Raw genomic sequence first — 23,785 nt, 5'->3', positions numbered from 1 at the left:
TCATTCAAGGAGGAGATTTCCTGAAACTCCTCGTCGAGATCGAGGAAGATCTACGAACGACACTCCTGGTCCTGCGACTGCATCGTCCCGAGCTCAGCGACGAAAACTTCGTAGGAATCCGTGAAAATCTCAGAAAGAAGCTCATTTCGACATCCGATTAAATGGAACAATTCGGGTGTGGGCCCGCATCTTCGCCATGCATGAGACTTCGAGCCGAGATCGAGCTTCGGAATCCAACGGAAGACGAAGGTCGAGCACATGCCTGCAGCTTCTAGCATCAGCATCGCGCCTTGCGGCGTCTCTCCGAGGTTTCGCCCAGAAGTCTTCTTCGAACGGTAAGTGGATTGAGGGACACGACCGATCCGAACGCGCTGCGTAGAGCCGCCATGGCCAACAAGTTCCTCGCGGAGAGGTACTTGGCTTAAATGCTCGACGTTCTGCCGTCTAGTCCACGGCATCGTATCGTCCCATCAATACTTATGCAAAAATACCAGGCTCGGATACCTACCCTCCGTTCAACGTAGTTCTTCAGGCCACCGAACAATGCTTTGCCCAAGATCTAGAGGCCTCGGAGAGATTCACTCTTGCGCACAGGGTAGACATCTTGGGGCTTGTAAAAGGAAAAATGCTGCTTTCCGAGCAGACCATCGTCTGGATGGCCTCTAGCCGCTGCCTTTCCACCACCTCTTCCGTTCGTTTGAAGCTGGCTTCCGGAGAAGGTGCCCTCGAGATCCACTGGGAGAGCTCGAGCACTCCGTCAATGCGATTCTTCCGCTCGATATAGCTCGAACTCGTCAGGGAGAGCTGAACTTTGATCGAATCCGAGATTCAGAGGTTTCGGAAGGAAATTCATGCCCTTGATTCACCTCCAAAGTCAAGCCCCCCAAGGTCTAGTACGAGAATATCCTTTCCAGCCTGGATCGATAGGCGGCTTCTCCAGCGGATCTACGCGAAACGGGAATTGTCTCGATTATTACGAACGAGATATATTATTTGTCAAGATTATTCATTGTAGAATAAACGATTGAATATCTGATTGGCGTCTGATTGGTCTCAATCTTCTGGGTTTCTCCGAGCCCATATTTGCCAATGATGACATGATCTGGGCGATTGCTCGAAGTCCCTGTAAGTTGGGTTGCATTGGATCATCGATTCACGCCTGCGGTCATTGTGTGCTAGCCAAGATGAAGATCTCATACTGACTGCAAACCGAGAGGTCAAGAGCTTCTGCTCAATGCGACGTCATATACACACACTGATACGGATCTAACGCGACCTCAACGAGATTGCTTGAGGGGGACTCGCCTCACAGAGCACGCACAGATGTCTTTCCGCTCCGGGCTCCCTACCCTGTGGCTCACCAAGAATCTCTCTGCTTCGATCTCTTCGTTGCGGCTACCGTCGATTGGAGGGCCGTTCCTCGAGCGATTGGAGGGGGGTGGAGGTGGAAAGGGGGCTCGCCTGCCTAGGGAGCGCGTAGCTTGCCCCTGCCAATGCTTGAGCTGAAGGCGCCCCAGCTCAAGAGGGGGAGGGGGCCTCGAGAGGAAGACTGCGAAAAAGATCTTAAACCACTGCTCTATGCGACGGAGCGCGGGAACATTCTCACAGAAATGTTTCAAGCACCGTGATTAAACGACTGAGTCCACTTATATTTCCTGCACAGAACGGCAAGAGACTTCGTGCAGCCAATCACGACAATTTCTGCAGCGGGTCCTTGACGTTATACTCCAGCACAAGGTCCCTCAACTTCGTCGGCGGAAAGCCTTCAATGACTCTCCTCAGCTCCTCTGGTTTTCCTTGTACACATTGCGCCGTCAGAGCTGCTTGCAAGATCTGGACGAAGCGCTCAATCTGCAACTCGCTTGGTTTCTCCAGGGCCTCGAACAGCGCAACGAAGTTATCGACCTGGAATGGAACGGACGTCGTTCTCACTCAGACTGTCTGCGCGTGTTGGGACGGGGATGTATCGCAAGTTCCGAGGTATTCTAGTTATTAACCTGGATAATTCCCTGCGGTGCCTTGAGGATAATTTTCAGCAGTGCCAGATGCAGTCTGTTCGTTACCGAAGCGTCGGTCTCAGAATTCGGATCCGTGAGAACTATCCACCTAATCAGCCCCGGTACGAAGGTCTGTGCCGTGGGCATGACCGTCTCGAGAGGGACGTAGCTGAGATAGAGGTTTTCCTCGAGCCATGTGGCTAGGAGCTCTAGTAGAGCCTTGGGCGGGAGACGCATGGAGTATATGAATGTAGTGGCGGTCACAAAAGTCGCGCAGAACGCTGGACTCGTGTTGACCAGCAGCGCAGGTTCATGGCTGAGGCACGGAGAGGTGCCGCTTTCGAAGAGATCTCGCAGCAAATATTCGACCAATTGGAGGGAAACGGTAGTCTTGATGCCGACGACGTGAAACCAAAAAGCTGCGCAGTCCAATATGGTGTCGACCTTCGCGTGGGGGAAAAATGCTTTAGCGGACCTTCAGAGGCAAGCAATAACTTCGGAAAACAATACTATCGTTCAGATCACCTTCAGAGTTACGGCCAATGATATGAGCCGTGTTAGTATCGGCATTCGCTGATCCAACAAGCGTTTATCTGTCGGTGGGAACATGACGAAAAATAGGTTCCTGCAAGACTCTTGGGCACAGGTTTGGAACGATGCGCAGATCAAGTCCAGAATTTGTATTTCTCTAATTGCAGATAGTTTCTTGCGTTTCTTCTCGAAAAACACGAATTCCTCGAGCACTTCGTTACACACTTGCACGACCTGCGGAAAAGATAAGATTCTCTTGAGGGACTGGGGATTCTTGAGCGGAGATGCTCATCTTTCGTCGCTCCGAGGAGCTTCGCTCGTTCCATTTTCTGTGCAGGAGACCATGACGAACCTGTTGCGGGACGCTCATGCCGACGAAATTCGCCAGGATCTTCTGTAGTTGGCCGATCGCCTCTATTGCAACAGTCGGGAACTCTTGTTTCCGCAGAAGCTTCTTTATGTCGGAAGCGATTTCAGTCGTCATCGCGACGCCGCCTGTCGAACGTCAGGCAACGGAACTTTGACGGGAAAGTATCAGATACGAGCACGAAAGACAGGAGTCGACTTTCTCCTCTTAATGCAGAGAGAACATTTGCTGTCCCCCCAAAAACTCTCCTCGGCCTTGTCGAGGACTAATTCTGGTCTCCGTCAGCTTCCGATTGATGGAGACATCTCAAACCCCGAAGCCGCATACTGTCATCTCACATTCACCACGACAGGACTCCTCAAAACTTGCAGATGAACTATCAGAGGCAGAAGCCGGCGTGGTTGAAACGAGCTATCTGCGGAGGAACAAGTGCTCGAGCGCGCCTGATTCTGTTCGACGTGAGCTCGGATTCGGACGGTTCGATTTCACGACCGCTTATTGAGAAAGCGCGAAATCGGCGAGGAGGAGGGGTGGACAAAAATCTCGCGGGTAACTCCGAGAACATGAGTACTCAATTTTCGACGAGAGAGAGTGTGCAGGCATTCGGGGCGATGATCTTTGCTGAATGCCGGGACCGGGCCGTACCACCAGGCAGCGTTTCCGCCCTCAGGGAATGGACTTTATCTCTCTCGACGCTGATGGTGACTCCGGGCCTTCTCCAAAGACAGGGAATGATTCCGGATGCACCGCTAAAGGACCTGTTGGACGAGAGCTTGTTAGCCTCGTCGAGAGGCGCGCTCGGAATTCCACTCAGCCGGCGGAGCTGTAAAATCTCGTATTTTGAGCGTCCCGACGAGCAGGAAGCCGGCGCCCGATACCATTCAGAAGGATCCTGATCAGCATGATCCATGGCGACCCAACCTTCTTTCAGGGAAAGAAGTGCTGCTATAAACCGAATGCCCGAGTCGAGAAAACTCGTTCGGTGTTCCCGCTGCAGAACCTTGTCACGATTGGTCCTCTTACCTTACAGCGATACTCTCAGCACAGCGGACGGCTCCCCCTTCATCAAACGGCTGACTACTTGCCGACTTAATGGTTCAACGAACCTGACGAAGCTGAAATTCTCCATGAAGAACATCCTTAGCCTGCGCCGGAATGTTCGCCGTTACGAGCCTGTATCTTATTGCCTATAGGTTTCTGTTCTCTGAGAATCTTGTATGCACTCGAGAGAACTCGAGAAGCTCTCCCTCGAGCGTCGACTAGATGCCGCACCCGGTATCAGGGGGCCGCTCGGCGTCACGCTGCGCGAGAGAGCGTCAATTCAGCATCGAGTCCGAATTGCTTTACGACGAGCGCGCTAGGAAGAATCGCTCTTGCTCTCGCAACAGAAAAGTCATTTCACAGAGCGCAGCGTTCATTTCCCGAATCTCTCGCACCTCGGGCCGAGCCTGATCGCTGCCGTTTGCTCTACCCGATCGTGGTCTATCTCATCTCCGCTGGAGGACTGTATCCCCGTGGATTCGATAGTTTACATTTGCTCGGGGCGGTGGATGTTCACTTCAGGCTGCGGATTGTTGAGGCTGTCTCCCTCACCGACTGACTGTGTATGGTTTCTACAATCGCGGGGCGCACCGGGACAGAAATGAATTTTCGCCTGCATTTGAAGAGCCAAGGATCAAATCGCCGCATGTCTGTAGGAGCTCGTATTGCGGAAGTAGGGAAACGAAACCCTCGATTTCTTCCAAGTCACCATGTCTCAGTAGGTTTTCGGAAGTCCGCTGCCGGACTTGGATTCCAGAATGTGAAGAAAAATTGCATGGGCTCACAAAGACCATCGCCACCCGAGAAAAAAACCTTCTCTCTCGTCTGACCGGCGTGAGTATTTGACACTGGTAGGGATAAGCCGATTGTCGCGTAAATTTAGGTCAAATTATCCCTCGCGACGCTAACGCTACAGCGATGGTGGATTCCCGACGATGGGCGCCCGAGATTGAATGCTATACAACTTATATAAGCCAGAGATGATTTGTGCCGTACCCTCTGCAGAGCTTTCACTTTCTACGAGCTAGCGTCAACTTCAACTAGCTTTATGCGTATATCGTCTCCGATTGAGTCAGCAAGCTCATCGCGTCCCGGCGACAGCTCTCACAGTCCGACGGGCAATAAGCGAGATTTTGCAGCAATCGAAAACGATTTGGAAGACGAGGAGTCGATCTTGCTCCAGATGTTCAACGGAACCGTCAAGCCGAGGTCTTCCCTAGGTGCTTTCTGATCCTTTCCGGCCGCAAGCAGGGGGATTTTTCACGGGATAGTGTCACTCTTGATCACAGAAGTCAATCATTCTGGCTTTATTTCAAGACAACATTGCACCCGTAAAGCCGAATGACACGCGAATGCTTACCGCAATAAGTTTGGATAGTCCCAAGGGCATTATCACTCGTCAGCGTAAGGCGAGACAGTTCATCGACTCACGACCCGATCGAAGCCCCCCTTTCGAGGTTCGCCACGTGCCTTCATTGATGGTACCATGCGTTGAAGCAATGCGTGGATCATTGAGTACACGATACCCCACTACCTGTCGACGTCTCGTCTCCGGAATAGGCCGGGGAAAGCGAATCCTCCTTGACTTCCTAACTTAGGGTCCCTAAGACGACGACAACAATCGATAGGCGAGCGTCGCAAAGCAAGGAGCAATGAAGCGAGAAGCAACCTTGGGCTCCCGCTCGACTGCGGGACTCCAGTTCGCTAGATTGCCGCGAAAGCAGCCCTTCTTGTTTTTCCGTCCTGGTTGCCATCGCATCCACGCTCGAGCATGACATGAAGAGGGCTGCACGCAACTCTCAAGGCGAGTCGGCCGCCCGCTGAACGAGTAAACGACTTCCGGAGGCGTGACAAGCCTTACTAAACTCGCGTCTTCTCAACCGAATTCCTACGGGAGCGAGGAGTGAAAGGGAATGTTCTCGGGAAAAACGCAGCTTGAGGCAGGTGGCACCCAGCATTCCGTGCGTTCGAGGCCCTTCCGCTGCTTAGCGACACCTCTCGTTCCTTACGTCAAAGCTCTGACCGTGACGTGGCTCGACTCGGTGTTGAATACAGCTTGCTCATATCCGGGAACTTGCCAGGAGATTCGCAGCTTTCGGTTCGTAACAGATCTCGCTTCGAAGTATTCTCAGGGGACCGCCCGGTTCCGACCGAGTTCGTAGGCAAAAACCATGGTTATCATCGTCTTCGATGCCACAGGGTACTCTCCAGAGAGCATGCTCCAGTCTGCATTCGCCGACAAGCCGTGTTGCCCCCAGGCGAGAACCCGCCGGTGAGATATCCATGGGGAGCCGTTCAATCGTCTCGTCATGGGAAATAAGCCTCCCGCTACCGGAGGGCGACGGAATCTGAGCACACGTTCCGAGACTTAGCTTGCGGCAGAAAAATTGACGGGCGCCCTGGTGTTCTATTCCAGCTCATACTTCTGCAACTTTCCCGAAGTCTTCAGAGAATCCGATTCGTCAATCAGACTACTCTTACGAAAATGTGAGTCTCCCGATGCTTGCCGTTACACTCCGTCGAGCCTTACGCGGCACCTGTTGAGCTCACTCGCTGAATCAGGCAGATTTCTCGAACCTCGGGAACTCCGCCGGAGTCGTTAGCTTGCTTCGATGACATGATGCTCATTCTCGATGCCATCTGACGGAAAACTTCTGGAAATGATCTTCCCCCTTATCAATTCATGACCTTCGAGATATCCAGGCTAACTGTCATTTCATTGCATCCGGAAGGAGGGGCAGACTCGGAGCAGGCAAGGCGAGCTCCACAACCACGTCAGGGTAAGCGAATCACGTGTCAACACTGCCTCGTCTATCGGTGTACCATACTTGCCAGACGAGTCTTGGGGCTGGGTGAACTTGGGACCTGTGTCTTGAAGTGTCTAAGCTCGATGGATGAACCCAAGAACGAAGAGGACTTTTGGAGGCAATGCTCAACCGTTGCTAGGAAATTTGAGTCGACTCGTTCCAAGAGTCTTTCGGCCCGGCTAGAGCGTGGGGCGGCAACCTGAATCATTGTGTTCCATCCTGCATTCGCTCCGTGTGGCGATGGCTGTGCCCACAAGAGCTCGTAGGTATTTTCTTGCCATCAATCCCGGAGAACCGAGAAACCGAGCGACCCGTCTCACCTCCGCATCGGTGCTCATCTTTCGAGCGTGATGATACCGGATCAGAGATTTACTCTTCACTTGATCTCTAGCTAGAAGATAGTTGCCTCGCAGAGATCACGCAGCATCAAAACTACAGAGAATACCTTTCTTCCCCTTGTCCCGGCAATGGAGTGATTTTCCTGGAAGTTCCCATTCGGTGCCTTGAGCATAACCTTTAAAGCTTCACAAAATTTCAGTCAGCAAACCTTGACCGTGACCGACGACAACTCATATTGGGACAGTGGACAGTACGTGCGAATTGATTCACATCTCCGGAGCTGTAGTGCCGTATTCTCCCTACGGGTCTTTCTCTCATGTCCACTACTGTCGTCAGCCATCGGAACTTTCGAATGATCTTCTTGCTGTGGAGCATAGCCTCGATTCGCGACCTCGTAGATCCCTATTGGCCCGGGACCTCCGTGTGTCAACACTCGAGGCGCTCGGGGCACAGTCCGTCGGGGTATTCTCCGAGTTATTTAACGAGAGAGAACAATCGAACGACGTGAATGTCATTTCGTCATGCCTCTTCGGAGCCATTAGCCCTCGAGGAAGTGGGAAGGGGATCTGGGGGCCATCAATCTATCTTAAATGTATAGTGCGAGGATTGCATGTTAGTCTGTTATCTATGTTCTTCGGATTGTGCCGGTGCTGGTGCTACTGCTGCTGACGATGCTTGCCAATTGAACAGGTGTCCATCATCGGGACTCCAGAGCTCCTCATCGGATACACCGAGAGATGGAACAGAGAACGGATTGCCACAATCGTGAGTGAATCTTCCAGAAGTTGTGGAGAAGAGCTACTCCCCAAGCGAGACGCCCGATACTTCGGTGAATGCCACCAAATAATTAATTCATTAATTCAATTTGTCCATAGGAGCGCCGATAATCAGACGCCGACGGATGACTCGTGAGTGTTCGCTTATTTTTCGGGACCACCTTTTGCCCTCGATCAGGAACTCTTTGTTTGAGCCAACTTACGTCGCTTTTTCAGGGACGATTGGGCTCCACCACCGTCAGATTCGTGAGTAGGGCTCTAAATCTTTGACTCAAGCTTTGTATTATATTGACCAGGGAAATGATTCACTGTCATTTCTCTGCTTCTCGAATTGGTCCTGATCACCTGTTGCGAGATGCGAATGAGAATTATCGCTGGATTTCAGCGATGCATTTTCGGAGCCGCAATCCAATGGGTGAGTTTCCCTCCTACGCCCCAGTCAAGGGGCTTGCGTTCATTAAGAGTGCCGTCGATGCTTGAAGGTACGGGAAATAATGATCCTGTCCAATTTTTTCTCGACAGAGACTTCTTCGACACAACGAACCAGTGAGTGACTTTACATCGCTCTACATATGAACATACATATGAACTTATTTCCCTCGAGAGCGTGTCCACTGAGGCGAGTCTGTGATTTTCCTCGACAGGGGGAACAGCTACGAAAATTCAGTCTCTGGCAGAGGTAGGTGAGCAGGGCTCTCGAGTTTCGGCCCATCTCCGAATAGTGATTTTGATCCTTGATAATGATAATCTTCGAAGCCTCCTTGCTCCATGTTTCTTATCTCTTTCCGCAGGATGCATTCATTGCAAGGGACCGCATCCACCGAGCGAATGCCCTTCGCGTAGGTTTGCCTGTGTGCCGTGAGAATTTCTGGCTGGAGAGCTCCTCTCTTTTGATTGAAGCATTCACCCCAGGAACTTAATTCGTTTGCTTTCCTGCTCCAGGCCCGAAATCGGGAAATTGCTTCTGCTGCCGCGAGTCCGGGCACATGGTCAACGAATGCCCTTGTAAGAAGATTTGATTTTCTCTCATTGGTTATTCACTCTAAGCCAGGGGTGTCAGACTTCCTTTGGCGGGCCACATTAGAAATTTACTTTCGTATGAAAAGAGAATATATGTCTATCGTCCATGGAAGGATGCTTTTCAAGCTCCCGGAGATCGAGGGAAAAGTCGTTTGTTCGGTTTCACTGGGGGATTCTTCCCACCGATCTCATTCAATTTCCAAGCACTCATCCGAAATGGTCGGCTTCGAGTGTGGGGAAATAGTGGCGGGCCACAGAAAAGGACCTCGCGGGCCTAGTGGCTTCGACACCCCTGCTCTAAGCGAAAAGTGTTCACTCTCTGAGTTAGAGAACGTGGGAGGCCAGTGCATATTCTTCTCAGAGCTTAGCACGATACCTCTATTGCTCGACAGCTCGAAACGGTCAAAGACAGAGACCTGACAGCAGACAGTGCCACAAGTGCGGAAGAACAGGACATATCGCGGAGTATTGCTCCCAAAGTGAGTCGACTTTGGAATATCGACTCTGAGCTCACAAATTTTGCAAATCCTGTTGATATCTACCTCTCACAGTCGGATGATTGCTTTCGAATCACCCTTTCTAGGCGCCTCGGAACGCTCATCCGGAAATTGTGCGAATTGTGGCGGCAGAGGTCATTCCGCCATGCAGTGTCCCTCGCCCGCGCTTACGGCTGGACGAGGGGACGGCTTCCATTATGGTACGTCTCCGAGCGACGAGCAGCGGGCGCATACATATCCGCCGGGGCTCATTGACCATAATCGAGGTTCTAGCCCTTGATCATTGAGCCTTCGGAATCTCGCCGATCTTTCGAATCGCTCTGAACATGAGTCCAAGCATCCGAACTGGGATCCTCGTTCCGAGCTAAGAACCCCAACGACTTGTTCGATTCCAGAGAACGGCTCATCTGGGGAGGCACAAGGCGGTTTTCAATCGGCACGAGCTGGAAACCAAGCGCCGGTCGACGCAGTTTGTCGCTCTTGCCAAGAAACGGGACATTTCTTCCACAACTGCCCCAAAAGGGTGGGTGCAAAGGATGAAGCCCCCAGCACCGGACCGTATTGCCCCGTCATCGAAACTACAGAAGAAGAAGCAGTGAACCGGAATAAGACCGGGATTAACTTCGATCAATACGATAAAATTGATGTCACCGTTTCGAATTCGCGAGGGCAAGAAACCAAGGAATACGAGACGAAGAAATTGGATCGATTCCAAGACGGCAACCTTGACGCGCGCCTGATCGAGATGATCGAAAGATTGGGCTTCGAAAAACCCACGCCGGTCCAGAGATATTCGCTCCCTATACTTGCCGACGGCAAGGACCTGATGGCATGCGCGCAGACGGGATCGGGCAAGACTGCCGCTTTCGTATTGCCGATGGTTAACATGTTAATTCGGCAGAATTGCTCCTTCGAACGGAACACGCGGCCGCAGAAGCCATTCGCTCTGGTCCTTACACCAACAAGAGAGCTAACAGTTCAGATCACGAAAGACGCTCAAGCGTATTGCGTCAGGACGGACATCGCCGTCAAGGAATGTTACGGTGGCACGGGGCGAATGACTCAAGCGAAGAACATCGCCAGGGGCTGTCATTTGCTAGTGGGCACGACCGGGAGAGTCCTCGACTTCCTGAACGATGGTATCATCTGTTTGTCTAGACTGCGTTATCTCGTCCTAGACGAAGCCGATCGAATGCTCGATTTCGGTTTCCAGAACGCTGTCGATGAGATCATGCAACATCCAAGCCGGAATCGAAATAGCACGATCCAAACGCTGATGTTCTCGGCGACTTTCTCGACGTCAGTGCAAGACTTGGCACGCAAATACCTGAGAGAGGACTTTGTCAAACTGGATGTCGGAGTCGTCGGAGCGGTCAACTCCGACGTTTCTCAGAGTGTCCTGGAAGTGCCTAAAGCTGAAAAGAAGCTTCGTCTCCTTGATTTAATTCGAGAGGAAATTGATCGAGATGCGAAAACTAGAATCCTCGTCTTCGTCGAGACGAAGCGAGATTGTGATTTCATCGCCATGTTCCTCAGCTCATCGAAAATCAAAGCGACCTCAATACACGGCGATCGCCTTCAAGATCAGCGGGAGAAAGCTTTGAAGGATTTCCAAGAGGGGGACTGCCCTGTATTAGTGGCGACATCTGTGGCTGCTCGTGGCCTAGATATATCTGGCGTAAGCCACGTGATCAATTACGATTTGCCGACAGAAATTGATGAATACGTCCATCGAGTCGGCCGAACCGGACGGGTAGGCAACAAAGGTCGTGCAACGTCCTTTTTCGACAGCTTCCGAGACAACGCAATTAGAGATGATCTTAGACGGTCGATCCTGGACGGGGGAAGTGAACCTCCGGACTTTTTATAGTTTCTCACTCGGTCTCGCTGGCGCTCCAAGTCACGAAAGGTACGCTGCACACTTCCTATTTTGCATTCCCTCGGAGTCTCGAAGCTGCGACCGGTAGGAAGTTCTGTTCCACGGAGGAATGAGATTCTTATGCGCTAGGCTGTTCTCGTGACGCTTATGTCATCATGATATCAAAAGGCGATCGTTTGAGTGAAATGCATACCTCTGGGGAGAGCTTTCTCGGGGCCGTTGGGGACTCCGTTATCTCGGAAGCTTCATCTCCAAGTTTTATCGCGCGTTCCCGAAAGGAGTTCACTGGATCAATAAAAGAATTTTTGGGACCTTGCTCGCTTTCAATATCCGCATGGTCGGATGTGAAATCATTACAGGATCTTCTCGAGACGAGGACATTGATCACGTGCTCGCTGATTCGCCGGTCCAACATGATTCCTCTCCCTTATCAACCGAAAGGACGTTTGGTTCCAAGGGGAAAGCACGCTTTCGAGCAGAGCACGCTTTGCCCGGCGATTTTCCGAGGCCCGAATTTCTCCTCGAGGTTCTCTGTAGCGAAACGGAGCTTCGGAACGAATCCACGGAATTGCAAGACTTATCCTTTGAGGCCGCAACTCCCACGAATCTCTGGTCTCTCGACCGCGGTCTCCATAGCTCTCACAGCTGTTCCGCCGACAGCTGGGAGCCAGGAAATGCTTCGAAAACGAGAAGTGAATGTTCTGATATTCGACGCAAGGTTCCTAGATCGACCGCTTCCGAGGGAGACATACGGATGGCCCATGAGCCCATACGGATGTCGAGCGAAGAACTCTTGGATCCCAAAAAGTGTTTTCTCCGCGTAAGCCTATAGAATTCATGGTACGCGAGAAGCACTCGCTGCCCCATGTGGGCCTGATTTGACTCACGTTTAACCCCCTGCGAAGTCCAAGCCGGTGCCGTCCAGTGTGTGAACAAGCATATGATGAAGTATTCCGATGGACGGTCGTTGAACGCTCCTCAACCTTCTGTGAGCTCAGTAAAGATCATCATTCTCAGGCATCAATTTTTTTATAAACCACTTGTAATCGGTCTGCTACCCGGGACGCGGCCGCAGAGCGGTTCTTCCCGGACGGATTTCCAATCGACTCCTGGAATCTTCCATCGGAAAAGGAGTTCCGTGAGCCTCTGGGGCGGGCCTCCGCTGCTAAGAAGCGCGTTCCCGAGGAGAGGCGACCCCTTCTTCCGAGAAACCGTATGTCTAGAATGACGTGTGTCTCCCGGTCAGAATCCTGACAACGTGATTCCAGTCCGACCTGATGTCCCCACTCCTCCGCCTCTGACCAAGCCTCAGTCACATGAGCGAGCGTTGGGATCGATCCTCGCGGACCTGACGATTCATTATCTGGCGATCAGATACTTCACATGATGTCCGGAAAATTACCACGATCTGTTCACCGAAGTTCTGGATGAGTTCTATATCCTCTACCATGTGCTAACGTCGAAGTTTCCGTGGCATCTACACGGAATCTGAATTAAAACACACGCTCCGGAAGTTAGAACACGATGGCGGAGGATAAGAAGAACGTTCCATGTGAGTCCTTTGACAACCTACTCGATTCGAAAGCTTGAAGCGGGGTCTACGGTCGAGCCCGAGATAGCGTTTTATCGTCCGGACTCTTTTGATTCGTTCGGTATTCAGGGGGAGCCACTATTCGTAGAGCGGCGTCACGTCAGTCTCAAAATATGGATATGCTCCTCGATCAATATCCGGTGGACGCTGAGCTGATTGAACGAGAAAAGCATCAGGATCTGAAGCTGCCATATTTTATTTGTATTGTAAAGGAAGTGATTCATGAGCTCCTCTATGATCCATGATCTCGGCTTGTTGTACACTTGGATGCGCTACCCAGCTCCGAGTATACGTATTCATCCCCGCAGCCTGCTCTCGAATGCGGGCGATCAGGTCACGCTCGTAACTTTCCATGATGAGGATTTCATAAGTAAATTTTCACGTCGTTGCTACACTGCAGAGTCTTGATATCAGAAAGAGCTCGCAGCCAGTCGTGTTCATGCGCTTCCCGTGGCTACCGCTGTTTGATCCGTGAAGCTCCACGATGACTCTTGGGGGAGAGAGCCTCCCGATCGGTGGGACAAAAAATCTGGACACTGCTCCTAACATCCTGCCCGCTCAAACGTAGAACACTGCTCGCTGACTAGGTCAGCATCCCCGCGTGGATGTATTGGAGTTTGGTGAGAAAGGCGAGGAACTACGACGATCCTATGCTTCCATTTCAGATGACTTGTCACGGCGCAGTGAGCGGTCAACTGAGGAAATTGTCCCTCTGTTTTGTTTCTCGTGCGGCCGAACAGGCCATAATCACGAAGGATGCTCCAAAGGTAATCAATTTGAGCCCTCGATCCATTACCAAGCGAGGGGAGCAATCGGCGCTCCTCCTCCGATGTCACCCGATACACCGATTCTTCATCGAATGACCCGCTCTGGGTATTCAATCGAGAAATCTGTGCACGATAGATACCTAGTTAGATAGCCTTGACTATCACTGATGTCTTCGATGAGGTATTCACTATGTAAAATCGAAGTGGCCTACTTCGGCTAGTAGCTCCGCCTCCAGGCTGGATCTTCCGACTTCTTTGGGGGATTCCGATCTCGTCGAATTACTCCACCGCACCCAAAGGACTCTTCGTACAATAGACAGTCATTACAGGAAGGCCGGGCAGCGGCTCCTCGCTCGATGTGACGCAGTCATACGCTGGAGGAACTCCGGCATCTGTCGATCCACCCTCGCAACCAAGCGGAGGCACAAGCTGTCCCAGCCCCTCATCGGTTGGGATTAAACCTCCGCGGCGGAAACCATCTAAGAAAGCCACGAAAAGTACAACCCACGAAGAATTGGAAAAGCTGTATCGGACAGGAGAAGAAAGTCGCAATCCTGTCGGCGAAAGTGTCAAACTGTACAACGAGCAAATAAGCATATCTGACCCCAACTTCCGTGACATAAAAGCGGAATCCTTCGAAGAATGCGGATTGCATCCCGACATACTCAAGGTATTGAAGAGTATGCAATACGAGAAACCGTTCCCGGTACAGAAGTATGCGATGAGCATAATCCAATCCGGTAGGAATCTCAGAGCGAGCGCCTGCACTGGCACCGGGAAAACTGCTGCTTTCCTGCTGCCGATTATCAATAACATCCTGAAGAGAGACATCCGCTCCTCGAAGGAGCTCCCCCAGCGTCCGAAAGCGCTGATAATCTCTCCAACGCGCGAGTTGGCTCAGCAACTGTTCAATGATGCGACCAAGTTTACTGCTTTTACCGACGTGAAGGCGAAGCTTTGCCACGGGAAAACCAGCGTCGATCAAGAAACTCAGAGAATCAAGTCAGGAGTGAACATTCTGATCGGGACCCTGGGTAGAACTGTCGACCATCTTCGGCGGGAGACAGTCGCCCTCGATGAGCTCGGATATCTGGTATTCGACGAGGCGGATCGCATAATGGAGGAGGACTTCGCGGAAGAGTTCGAGGATTTCAAGCGATTCTTGGAGAAATCCGGTTGTCGACCGCAAACACTCATGTTTTCAGCAACTTTCGCTGACAGTGTCATGAGCAAGATAAAGTCATTATTAGCCGATCACGTCGTCCTGCGCGTCGGAGTCCAAGGTACCGTCAATGAAGACATAGACCAGAATGTAGTCGCGGTCCCGGAAGATGAGAAGAGAGAGAAGCTCCTGGAAATGATCATCGCTGGACCGACGGATAAAACACTCGTCTTCGTGAGGTCAAGGGAACGCGCTGACATGCTCATCGACTATCTGTTCCGGAACGAGATTCGAGCGAACGTGCTCCACGGCGAACGGTGAGAGTCACAACGGAGAAGGAATCTATACAACTTTTCATAGTGTCTGCATATAAGTGACTCTGGCCAATGTTTTTTCTCCTCCCGCAGGGATCAGTACGAACGCACAAAAGCTCTGAGAGAGTTCAGCGATGGGAGCGTTTCCATATTGGTCGCAACCTGGTTAGCCAACCGAGGTTTAGACATAAGCTTGGTGAACCACGTCATAAACTATGATTTACCGAATACGATGGAGCAGTACATTAACTGTTTGGGGCGCACAGGACGAGTCGGGAATAGAGGACGAGCAACTTCATTCTTCGATCCACGTTTCAGTGAAGATATTGCGATGGCACCCGCTCTCTGTCGGAAACTCCTAGAAGGTGGAGCTCCCGCGATTCCAGAATTTCTGAGAGTCGAATAGTTTGCCGCTTTCCCAGCTGATCCGCCCCACCATCTTTCCTTTAAGTTTCAATAAATCCCAAAGATTCGTATTTCCATCGGGATCGGTGCCCATCCATCGAGTGCTTGGTTTCGATAATTTTCGTGTGATAGACGCAGTTCCGATGCACAATCCTCTGTGTGAGTGAATGGTCCACTCTACGATATATACATAGTGCATCCAAAAAGAGCGCTGCGCTCTAGGGACTCGTCCTCGTGCCCAAAAGATGCATTCAGCGTAAACATTGGTTTACAGCTTCCTGAGTAAATCATGCTCGACCCAGATGAGTCGAGGCCGCGGAGCCAGAGACACCGGCGCATGATGATGCGTCCGGAGTTGAGACCCCGTTTCCGATTCCACCGAACAGGCATCGAGGAACCAGGAAATCAAAGACGCTATCCGATCATCTAAAAACGGGAGCTAGCGATCTCTTGCTCGTGGACTTCCTGATTTCTTGTGTTTTGTGCAGAATTCCCTCCCCACTAGTCCTTCCGAAGTACTCGAGGGGCGCCCCCTCATTCAGCGAACCCCTCTAGAAAGGAAGCATGATCTCTGTAAAGATTAGGAGGCTCAAAGGGTTTATGATGGAAGCGCGACACCAATACGCGGGAGGAACCCGCAGAAAGACGGCACCGCGACGGAACCGATTCGAATCGTCGGAACTTGCGCCCGCGATTGGGGAGCAGCCGGAGCTGCCCGCTGCGGGGAAAGTGCGTCTATCCACGGTTGGAGTGACGGAGAGAAGACCCCGGAGCCGAATATCGAAACGAAAACCGAAATGCATTTACGCTCGGGAAGAAGAAGCTCCTGAGCATCGAGCGGACACGCGTTTCTGTGCTTTCGTCGGGAGCTCGCTCCCTCGAACCAGCAAAATATCACACTATTATTATTATCATTATTATTATAAGTACTCATTATCACTACTTATGATTATACTATTAGGACCCGCCTATAACAGCTGTGCGTATAGGAGTAGCCCGAGAGATGAGCATCAACACTACTTCAAGGTCGATGTGAAGGACAAGCGGCTGCATCTCAAGGTAAGGATAAAACCTTTCCGCTAAGTGTTGAGATGAATTTCATTTGCAGCTCTGAGACGGGGTGAATCTGATCCAATGAAGATACGCGGGCGATCCTCCGAGAGCACGCTCGAGAATCAGACGACCATTGAGGCTTATCCTTTGGCTTCGAGAATCCACCCAAATGTCCTATCCCAGATGTTGCTCTCTTCTCATACTAAAGTCGAAACGGAAACTCCATGCTGATATCAAGGGCAAGGGACAGGGTTGGATCGTTGGATGAATTGAAATCGGATGATTGAATGGCCCGATCAGTTTCGAAGAGAGATGACTTTCTTCGAAGAGGCCACTGCGAGGTCTTCTATCTTGGTGGGCGCGACCCTTGATAGATGGCTGATAGGCTCCCGGAAAACCACGAATTCCCTCGAGAACCGCGGTTCTTGCCTGCGGTCCCGTGCGGTTCCTCAAATACGCCTCACTTAAGCTAGAACCGCGTTCCTCTGGGTTGCCTTTTGGCAGTATCATACACGTGAGTGAGCGCCGCATTAAACGGTGTCGCTGTCATCCCTGGATGCCTGGCAGGGTAACGTCGACCGCTCGACGAGACTGTCCACAAAGTTTTCGATGAGAAGTTGGGAGATAGAGGGTTTTGTATGTCTACCAAATTATGCGCGGCATTCCACTCTGGGATCCGCGAAGGCTCTGAGAGACGTCAAGGTCCGATCCTAATTCTTTAAATCACTCCTGAACGAAGTGATTTTTCCTCATCGAGCGATGAGTCTTTGACATTTCGCATGCGAACTACGCCTCGTGATATTTCTGGAAAGCGTAGAAGAACTGTTCCGACACCTACTGCATCGAGAGCTCGTGGACGGCCGGCGCTTAGGCGCGAACGATTCAACAAGGGTCAGAGGGAGCTTCGTTGAACCCATCGGAATGTTCGTGTATGGTAATGTTGCGCTCGAAGAACGGGCTAGTCATGCCTTGCACGCAGCGAGCCTGTTATGCGGGAGAGAGCGTCTGAGCGTCGAATCGGAGGTCCCCAGTTTGGGGATCGGGAAGGGTCGACGAGACGAGAGGAAGTGTTCTATTTTTTGCCTCTAGATTGATCCTCCCCTGTTGGAAATGCGCCAGCTCAGACGTGGGCGAGGAGGTTAGCTGGGAAACAAGCTCAGCAAGGAGAAGAGCCGAGTCGGCAATTCAGGACGAGCTGGAAAAGCTATCCTGGTCTGCCTCCCTCCATCTCCACCCGAGCGGGCAAAGTCTCCTCGCACAGCTATTGCAAGCTGACTGACGAAGTTCCGCTCTTCATCCTCTAGGAGTTGTTGAGCGGGCGCCGCCTGGTCGATCCTGATTGGTTGTCGGAGCATTGTGGGGGTCCTCGGAGGCTCTTTTCGACTCTCCCGGCCCGGCGCCGATATCGTTCCCTTTTGCATCAGAGTAGAACTGAGAGAAGATCGCATCCGGCAGAAGTTCTGTGAGAGCATGAGCAGTTTCGGCCGGTGCGTCGTCTGTGCACTGAAAGATACTGGCGGCCAACTGATGAGTGCTACGGCGGATCACTCGCTTTCGTCCTTCGATCCCAGGAGGCCGGCGAGCCCATCCTACTCCAGAATGGACATCGACCCAAGACAGCGGAGACTTCTAGATCCCGAAGAAATACCATTCTTGCCGCGAGCGCGATCATGGAGGAAGGTAAGAGATCGCCGGTACTTTCGTGTCTTTGTCGGGTTGATAAAGGTCATACCGGGAATCGGAGCCGTGGCGAGTATATCTGATCTCTCCTACTCTCACTACGAAGGGTTGGGCGCTCTACGGAAACCTTGTGACGGGTGATCGTCGAGATTTTTCGATTTTCTTCCGGACTTCGTGTGACTACCGCCTCATGACTCTTATCATGTCGCTGTTACAACTCCGTCTATTACACATCCGATGGATAGCGCGTAATTCACGAGGAACCCATTTGCAGACCCCCGCGGAGATAATTTCAGAATTCACGCTGAGTGAGTATGGGCGAAATTCGAACATAGTTCACGATTTAGGGGAGCGCGGTTCATCATCGATCGACCCTCGAAATCCGATTCAAGGATGGTTTGGAGCTGAGAAGACCGGGTTAGCATCATTCCATCGATCTAATCTGACGGCGAGCTCAACCGTTAGTCATTCTGAGGGCCACCGTCGCGTGATTTCGACCTTATGTATTAGGAATCCTCGCATCACGCATAATGAGAGAAAACAGCATTTTATAACCATCTCATGGTGTGTATATGAATGTGTACAGTCAGGCTTCTGTCCAGTCGAAGTTCTCCTGCTTATCACGCATATTTCACTTGGGTACATGAATTTCAAGGTCGGCACCGTCAATGGACTTCGAAGTTTATGAAGTTCCTCTCCCCATGATACTTCGTATCGGAACGGTCAGCATTGCACGCATCCGATGAAGAGTCGGCTCACAAACGCTTGGAGCGGTCGGTGAATTCTCAGCTGCGTGGGGAGGTCGATATCAATTGTTCTTTCCGACCATCAAGAAATCGTCCTCTCTTAATGATCTGTAAATTGAGTCGTGACACTGTGACGAATCGCCGAGAAGGGGGTGACACTCCGTGCTGATGAGCTTGAAATATCGTATAAGGATCCGAGTCCAGGTATACGTCACTGCCGGCATCTGTGATCGCGGAATATCGGAAATACTGAAAGCGGTTTCGAGACACGCTCCGATTCACGCGAGAATTCCCGCGTTCTCGTCGCTACCTAATTCCATGAGCCACAAAGTCGGACGGACGCTCCCATCGGGAGCCTTCCCCGTGGGAGAACTACTCGTCACCTTTCTAGAAACTAGGTATTCTGAAACAGAAAATTTCATGTATTAGAAATCAAATGCATCTCCTCTCGAGCCACGCATCGGAGGGCGCTTAATGGCAGCTCGCTTCCACACGTAAACGAGAATAGGCGCCATTTACAGCAGGAGAGATTGCAATGAGCGAGGCGCTATGGCACTGTGGCTTACACCGCACCGTCGTCGGTAAATGCCAGAAAAGTGGTCTGGAAGCGTCCGCGAACAGAAATTCAGAGCGGTTCCCTTCGTTTCGAAGTTTGAGTGCATCTTCACGACTTTCCTGGCAACCGATAGGAACGATTTCAATCTCAAATCGGTAAGATGCGCTCAAGAGCAGATGCCCGCTCTTTTTTTAAGTAGATGCTGTATCACTAGAGGTTGACAGATCGGTCGTCTCTGACGCTTTCGTATTCTTCCGACGACGCACGATGCCCTCTCTATTCGAGACCACAAGAAGGTCTTGGAGTCGTGGGAGGCTCGAGTCTTCGATCGATGTTCAAGGAGTCCAGTCGAAAGGTCGCGGGAGATTGTCCGCTCATCTTTCACCTAGAACCGATATTCCTCTGCCACGGGAATTCGTCCACAAGCTCGGATTCAGAAGAAAATTTCATTCATTTTCGCGCAACCGGTCTACGGGTGCCACCCTCTCCCTTTCCAAACTCGTGTTCTGTGTATTCTTGATCTACGATCCCTTGGTACAGAACTTCCACTTGAGAATACAGAAAATCCGCATCGTTCAGATGATAAGATGCTTCTTCCCTGCTACTCCGAAGCGGAATTTCGATTAAAATTTTTGGCCCTCGAGGTCCGCGTTATGGAGTATTATCAAGTGGAAAACCAGCTTGCAATCGATTCGGTGGGTAGAGGCGTTGCTCGGCGTCAGTTCCGGTGAATGGACGGGCCGCGGGGTGATGTCGAAAGTATGAAACGTTTTGTTATCACGGCTTCCGAGGTCGTTGAGTCAGAGCCTCGAATGGAGCCGATCGCCGGAAACAATGAGCACCTTGTGGCTGGAAAAAGCTCCGCTCCCGGAAGGTCATCACTGAGTGAGTGATGCAGATGAGAGTTTCGTCGTGCCACTCATCCGCTCCTCTCTTGAATCGGAGCCGAATCCGCGAATCCTACGCCGAACCTCGCAAGAAACTCCAGACGATCTGGGAGCGCTTCCCTTGTAATGCATGTTCACGTACTCATCGTCTTCGACATGAGCCCGCCCTCGAGCTAACGGCAGAAAAATGCTCATCCGCCAGCCGATCGACCCGAGCGACCGGCTCCAGGCACCATGCTACCATCCAATGAGCACGGGCCGAATCTGAGCCGTGAGGTTCTGATGTAGTTCCGAGGAGTAATGTTCGAGTAGAAATGACTCGCCCCCATCAGGCGCAGGCGAGCTCTTGGACAACTCAGCGGTTACGCGCTGTTTTTCTTCTGTCGAAAGTCTCGGAATCAGCAAGATGGATCATCGATAGGTGTAGAGTCGACTAAGTGTATCACTAAATCCGCGATGTTGTTGCATTTCCTGGCGGTCTCGATGTACTTCTCGACACTGTAAGAACCGAAGCGACCGAAAATCATGAAATGTTCGAAAAGCCGCAGAGACGGAGCGAATTCATATCTCATCCAAGCGTCAACTCCGTGGATCGCATATAGGAACATCTTGTTCGAATTCTCGACTCGGCTTGTCGGCCTGTGGTTCACCTCCCGGACTGAGGATTTCAGCGAGAGGGAGTTTCAAGTTTTAGCCATCATCGCCGGCATCCTCCCTTCGCTTGATAATGTCCGCCCTGATCATCGGACTGGAAGGCGGCAGTCCCGGAACAATTTCAACCTACAGCTTGATCGGGGAAGTACAGCCGAATGGCCGACTTTTGATATGGCATTCGTGAGAGCGATGGCTCTCGCGGGGGACGGGGGTATCCATGGAATTCAAGGACGCCAGAAGAACGACCGTGGGTCCGACGCCGGCCGGAACGTTGAGCGTCAAGTTGTTCGCACATAACCTGTTCTCCAAAAAGCATCTTTCCTCCATGAGACGGAGCGTCCAAGACAGCTAGAGCCATCGTCAGTGTCCAGATGAGCTAACTGAAAGTCGTTTACATGCTCCGATCCGTCAGGCGCCCTAGAGAAGCGAATAATCGCGTCGTGATCGTCCTACTGAGGGCGTCGTCTCTGGTCTCATATTTCGAAGTGGCTGCGATGAAGCAATTGGTTCGCTCCTTGCTTACCTCACCTGATTGTGAGCGGAAGCGGAATACGCACTCGACTCCTTGTGAATCGTTCGTGGGATTCTCGACATTCTCACTCGCGTTTCTCCTATCGGAAGGCCAAAAATGTTTTTCCATACCGGACACAGCTGCGGGTCGGCTTGTATGTCTTTCGGGGACGCTGGAACCAATCGCGCTGTCGCTAGCGGGGAGTCTCGTATCGTTTACACAATTTTGATAAGCTTCGATCAATTTCTGAGCGAAGATATTTGTATCATCGATCACCATTCGGCCGGAAATTCCGTGCTGTGGAGGTTATCGAGAATGGAAGCGCGGTTGGAAGATGGTAGACTCCTCTCTTTTATCACTCCAACTGCGGAATACACCAAGAGTTTCGAATGTGCTTTCTTGCTGCGTGCACACGTTCTTTCGGGGGGAGTCAGCCTCTCAAGGGAGAAGCTCAAGTGTGGATGGACAGTGTCAAATCAGTGGAGTAGCGGTAAGAGAAGACAGAGTCGGGAGAAACAAAAAATCCGCTATCCGCGCGTACATCAGGACGAAAAGCGGACATTGACGGCGGACAGCGCATTTCCAGATTCGAGCCGTTCCATAAACTTAGTTCAGCTTCCCATGCAGGTCCTCAATGAGCGGAACTCGGGTGGACTTCAATGTCCATGTGCATTGTCTTTCAAAGTCGATTTGTTGGGGTGGAGTTCCTCGATCCAAACCTTGGCTCGTGCTCGCGCCGCCGAAACCTCGATGCCATAAATCGCGAAAAGTTGCGGAGATCGGATTTTGGTTTAAACTAGCACTGAGAAACCTGGTTACTTCTGTAGGAGTGGTCAGGAAGCCGCTATATTTGTTCGGAAACCCCGGAGATCGGACAAGACGAGACGTGTCCTCTTATATCACGAACCGCAACTCTGATTGCTAGTGAATCTTCACTTTTCCTTGGCTAAGACGATGGCACTGGATGGCATAGATTCATCTGTATATATTTCTTAGATGGATATTGATCGTTCACTTGTGAAGGGGATGGAACAGAATTGATTGTTCGGAAATGATTGCGAGGCCCCGAGTTCCCTGCAGAGAATCCGCGGCTCGGGAAACATTGAGCCTCAATCAGGTACGCTCCGCGTTCCGACACCCCCGTTCAGAAGATCGGCGTTATATCACCCCTACTCACTTCTTCCAAGCCCGTCGAGAGAGCTGATAGTGAAACTCAGAGAGAGGTGCTCTTAGGATCAGACGGAAGTTTGTGGTTCTCCTCCCCTGTCAGAAGAATTGTTTCGACTTCCGACTCGATACATTTGATTGGAGCCCTCCGTAAGCGCGTCTATCGCGGACTATCGCAGAATCTGCGGCTCGTTCCGATTCAGCATGACGTTTACGTAAGCGTGTTCGACGCGTATTGTATTCGATGGGCTTGCTATACGGACGGGCATGGCGTCCGAAAAGTCTCACTGAGAAAGACGGGTGTGGCGTCTCATCTAAGCTGCGGTTGGTCAACTTGGTGCGGCGACCCCACTTGCTGGCGGCCTTGACACAATCGTCGATTGAGCACTGGAAGACGAAAGAAGCCTTTCTGCCAGTCGCTCGGCTCCCGTCTTTGGATGCTTCGGGGGAGGAGAAACAATCGGACGGGCTGATGGGGGGGAGCGGAATTTCGTGAAAAAAAAAGAGTCTTTCTTCCTATTTTTTCCACTATCCGGTAGGTTCGCTTCAGGCGGTACAGGAGTGCTTTTGAATCTAGTCAAAACGGTAGCACTTCCCCCGACGGCATCACAGAGGCAATGGCCTCGCTGGGGCTGCTAATGAAATGGCTCACGTGTAACGTAAGACCAAACACACAGCGTGCTAACACCCGCTCAGCTTGCCCGTTGTTGTCATCATGATTGTTGTACTGCTGCTTCTGCCGATTCGGGGCTAAGCATTGACACTACCGCAGGTATATCAGTTGAAGAAAATACCGTTGCTCGGGGAAGAAAGGTTCACCTTCCGACGGCGAGCCGACCGCCCCCTTCAATCGATTACGAGCCGCGGCCGCCGCCGTCGTGGTGACGCCATAGGGGTTTGTCTCACTCGTCTTTTCTTCCCTCCGCGTCGGGTCTTGCTTCGCCTGCCTGCCTGCCTGCTTGCTTGCCTATATATTCGAGACGGCACGCGGCATTTGAGCATCGAAGCCGCGGACGGGCTCATCCCCAGACTTTGAAG

General features: G+C 51.6%; 3 protein-coding genes across 3 annotated transcripts; 2 read left to right on the top strand and 1 right to left on the bottom strand.

The window, feature by feature from the left end:
• Positions 1-1,657: 1,657 nt before the first annotated feature.
• LOC100904846 (uncharacterized protein C7orf26 homolog) lies at positions 1,658-3,093 on the bottom strand. The gene is made up of 4 exons (XM_003740877.3): positions 2,881-3,093; positions 2,523-2,762; positions 1,998-2,441; positions 1,658-1,905 (listed from the first exon to the last, which is right to left on the bottom strand). Exons 1-4 carry the CDS (start codon positions 3,010-3,012, stop codon positions 1,690-1,692), a joined length of 1,032 nt encoding a protein of 343 aa, XP_003740925.2. The 5' UTR covers positions 3,013-3,093; the 3' UTR covers positions 1,658-1,689.
• A 3,047-nt stretch (positions 3,094-6,140) lies between these two features.
• Positions 6,141-11,563, top strand: LOC100904699 (probable ATP-dependent RNA helicase vasa-like). The gene is made up of 15 exons (XM_018638547.1): positions 6,141-6,208; positions 6,353-6,423; positions 6,669-6,716; positions 7,282-7,332; positions 7,773-7,847; positions 7,958-7,990; positions 8,075-8,104; positions 8,244-8,273; positions 8,381-8,404; positions 8,503-8,537; positions 8,650-8,697; positions 8,801-8,863; positions 9,271-9,357; positions 9,462-9,575; positions 9,771-11,563. Coding segments are annotated over exons 2-15 (2,115 nt in total). The 5' UTR covers positions 6,141-6,208; positions 6,353-6,421; the 3' UTR covers positions 11,246-11,563.
• A 1,215-nt stretch (positions 11,564-12,778) lies between these two features.
• Positions 12,779-15,581, top strand: LOC100904550 (ATP-dependent RNA helicase RhlE). The gene is made up of 4 exons (XM_003740875.1): positions 12,779-12,806; positions 13,511-13,612; positions 13,942-15,091; positions 15,182-15,581. The coding sequence occupies exons 1-4, from the start codon at positions 12,779-12,781 to the stop codon at positions 15,492-15,494; spliced, it is 1,593 nt and encodes a 530-aa protein (XP_003740923.1). The 3' UTR covers positions 15,495-15,581.
• The last annotated feature ends 8,204 nt before the right edge of the window (positions 15,582-23,785 follow it).

This window comes from Galendromus occidentalis, unplaced genomic scaffold (genome assembly GCF_000255335.2).
Source record: "Galendromus occidentalis unplaced genomic scaffold, Mocc_1.1 scf7180000077088, whole genome shotgun sequence".
Taxonomy (NCBI): domain Eukaryota; kingdom Metazoa; phylum Arthropoda; class Arachnida; order Mesostigmata; family Phytoseiidae; genus Galendromus; species Galendromus occidentalis.
Note: the sequence above shows the minus strand (reverse complement) of the source record. Positions and strands in the feature narration are given on the sequence as shown.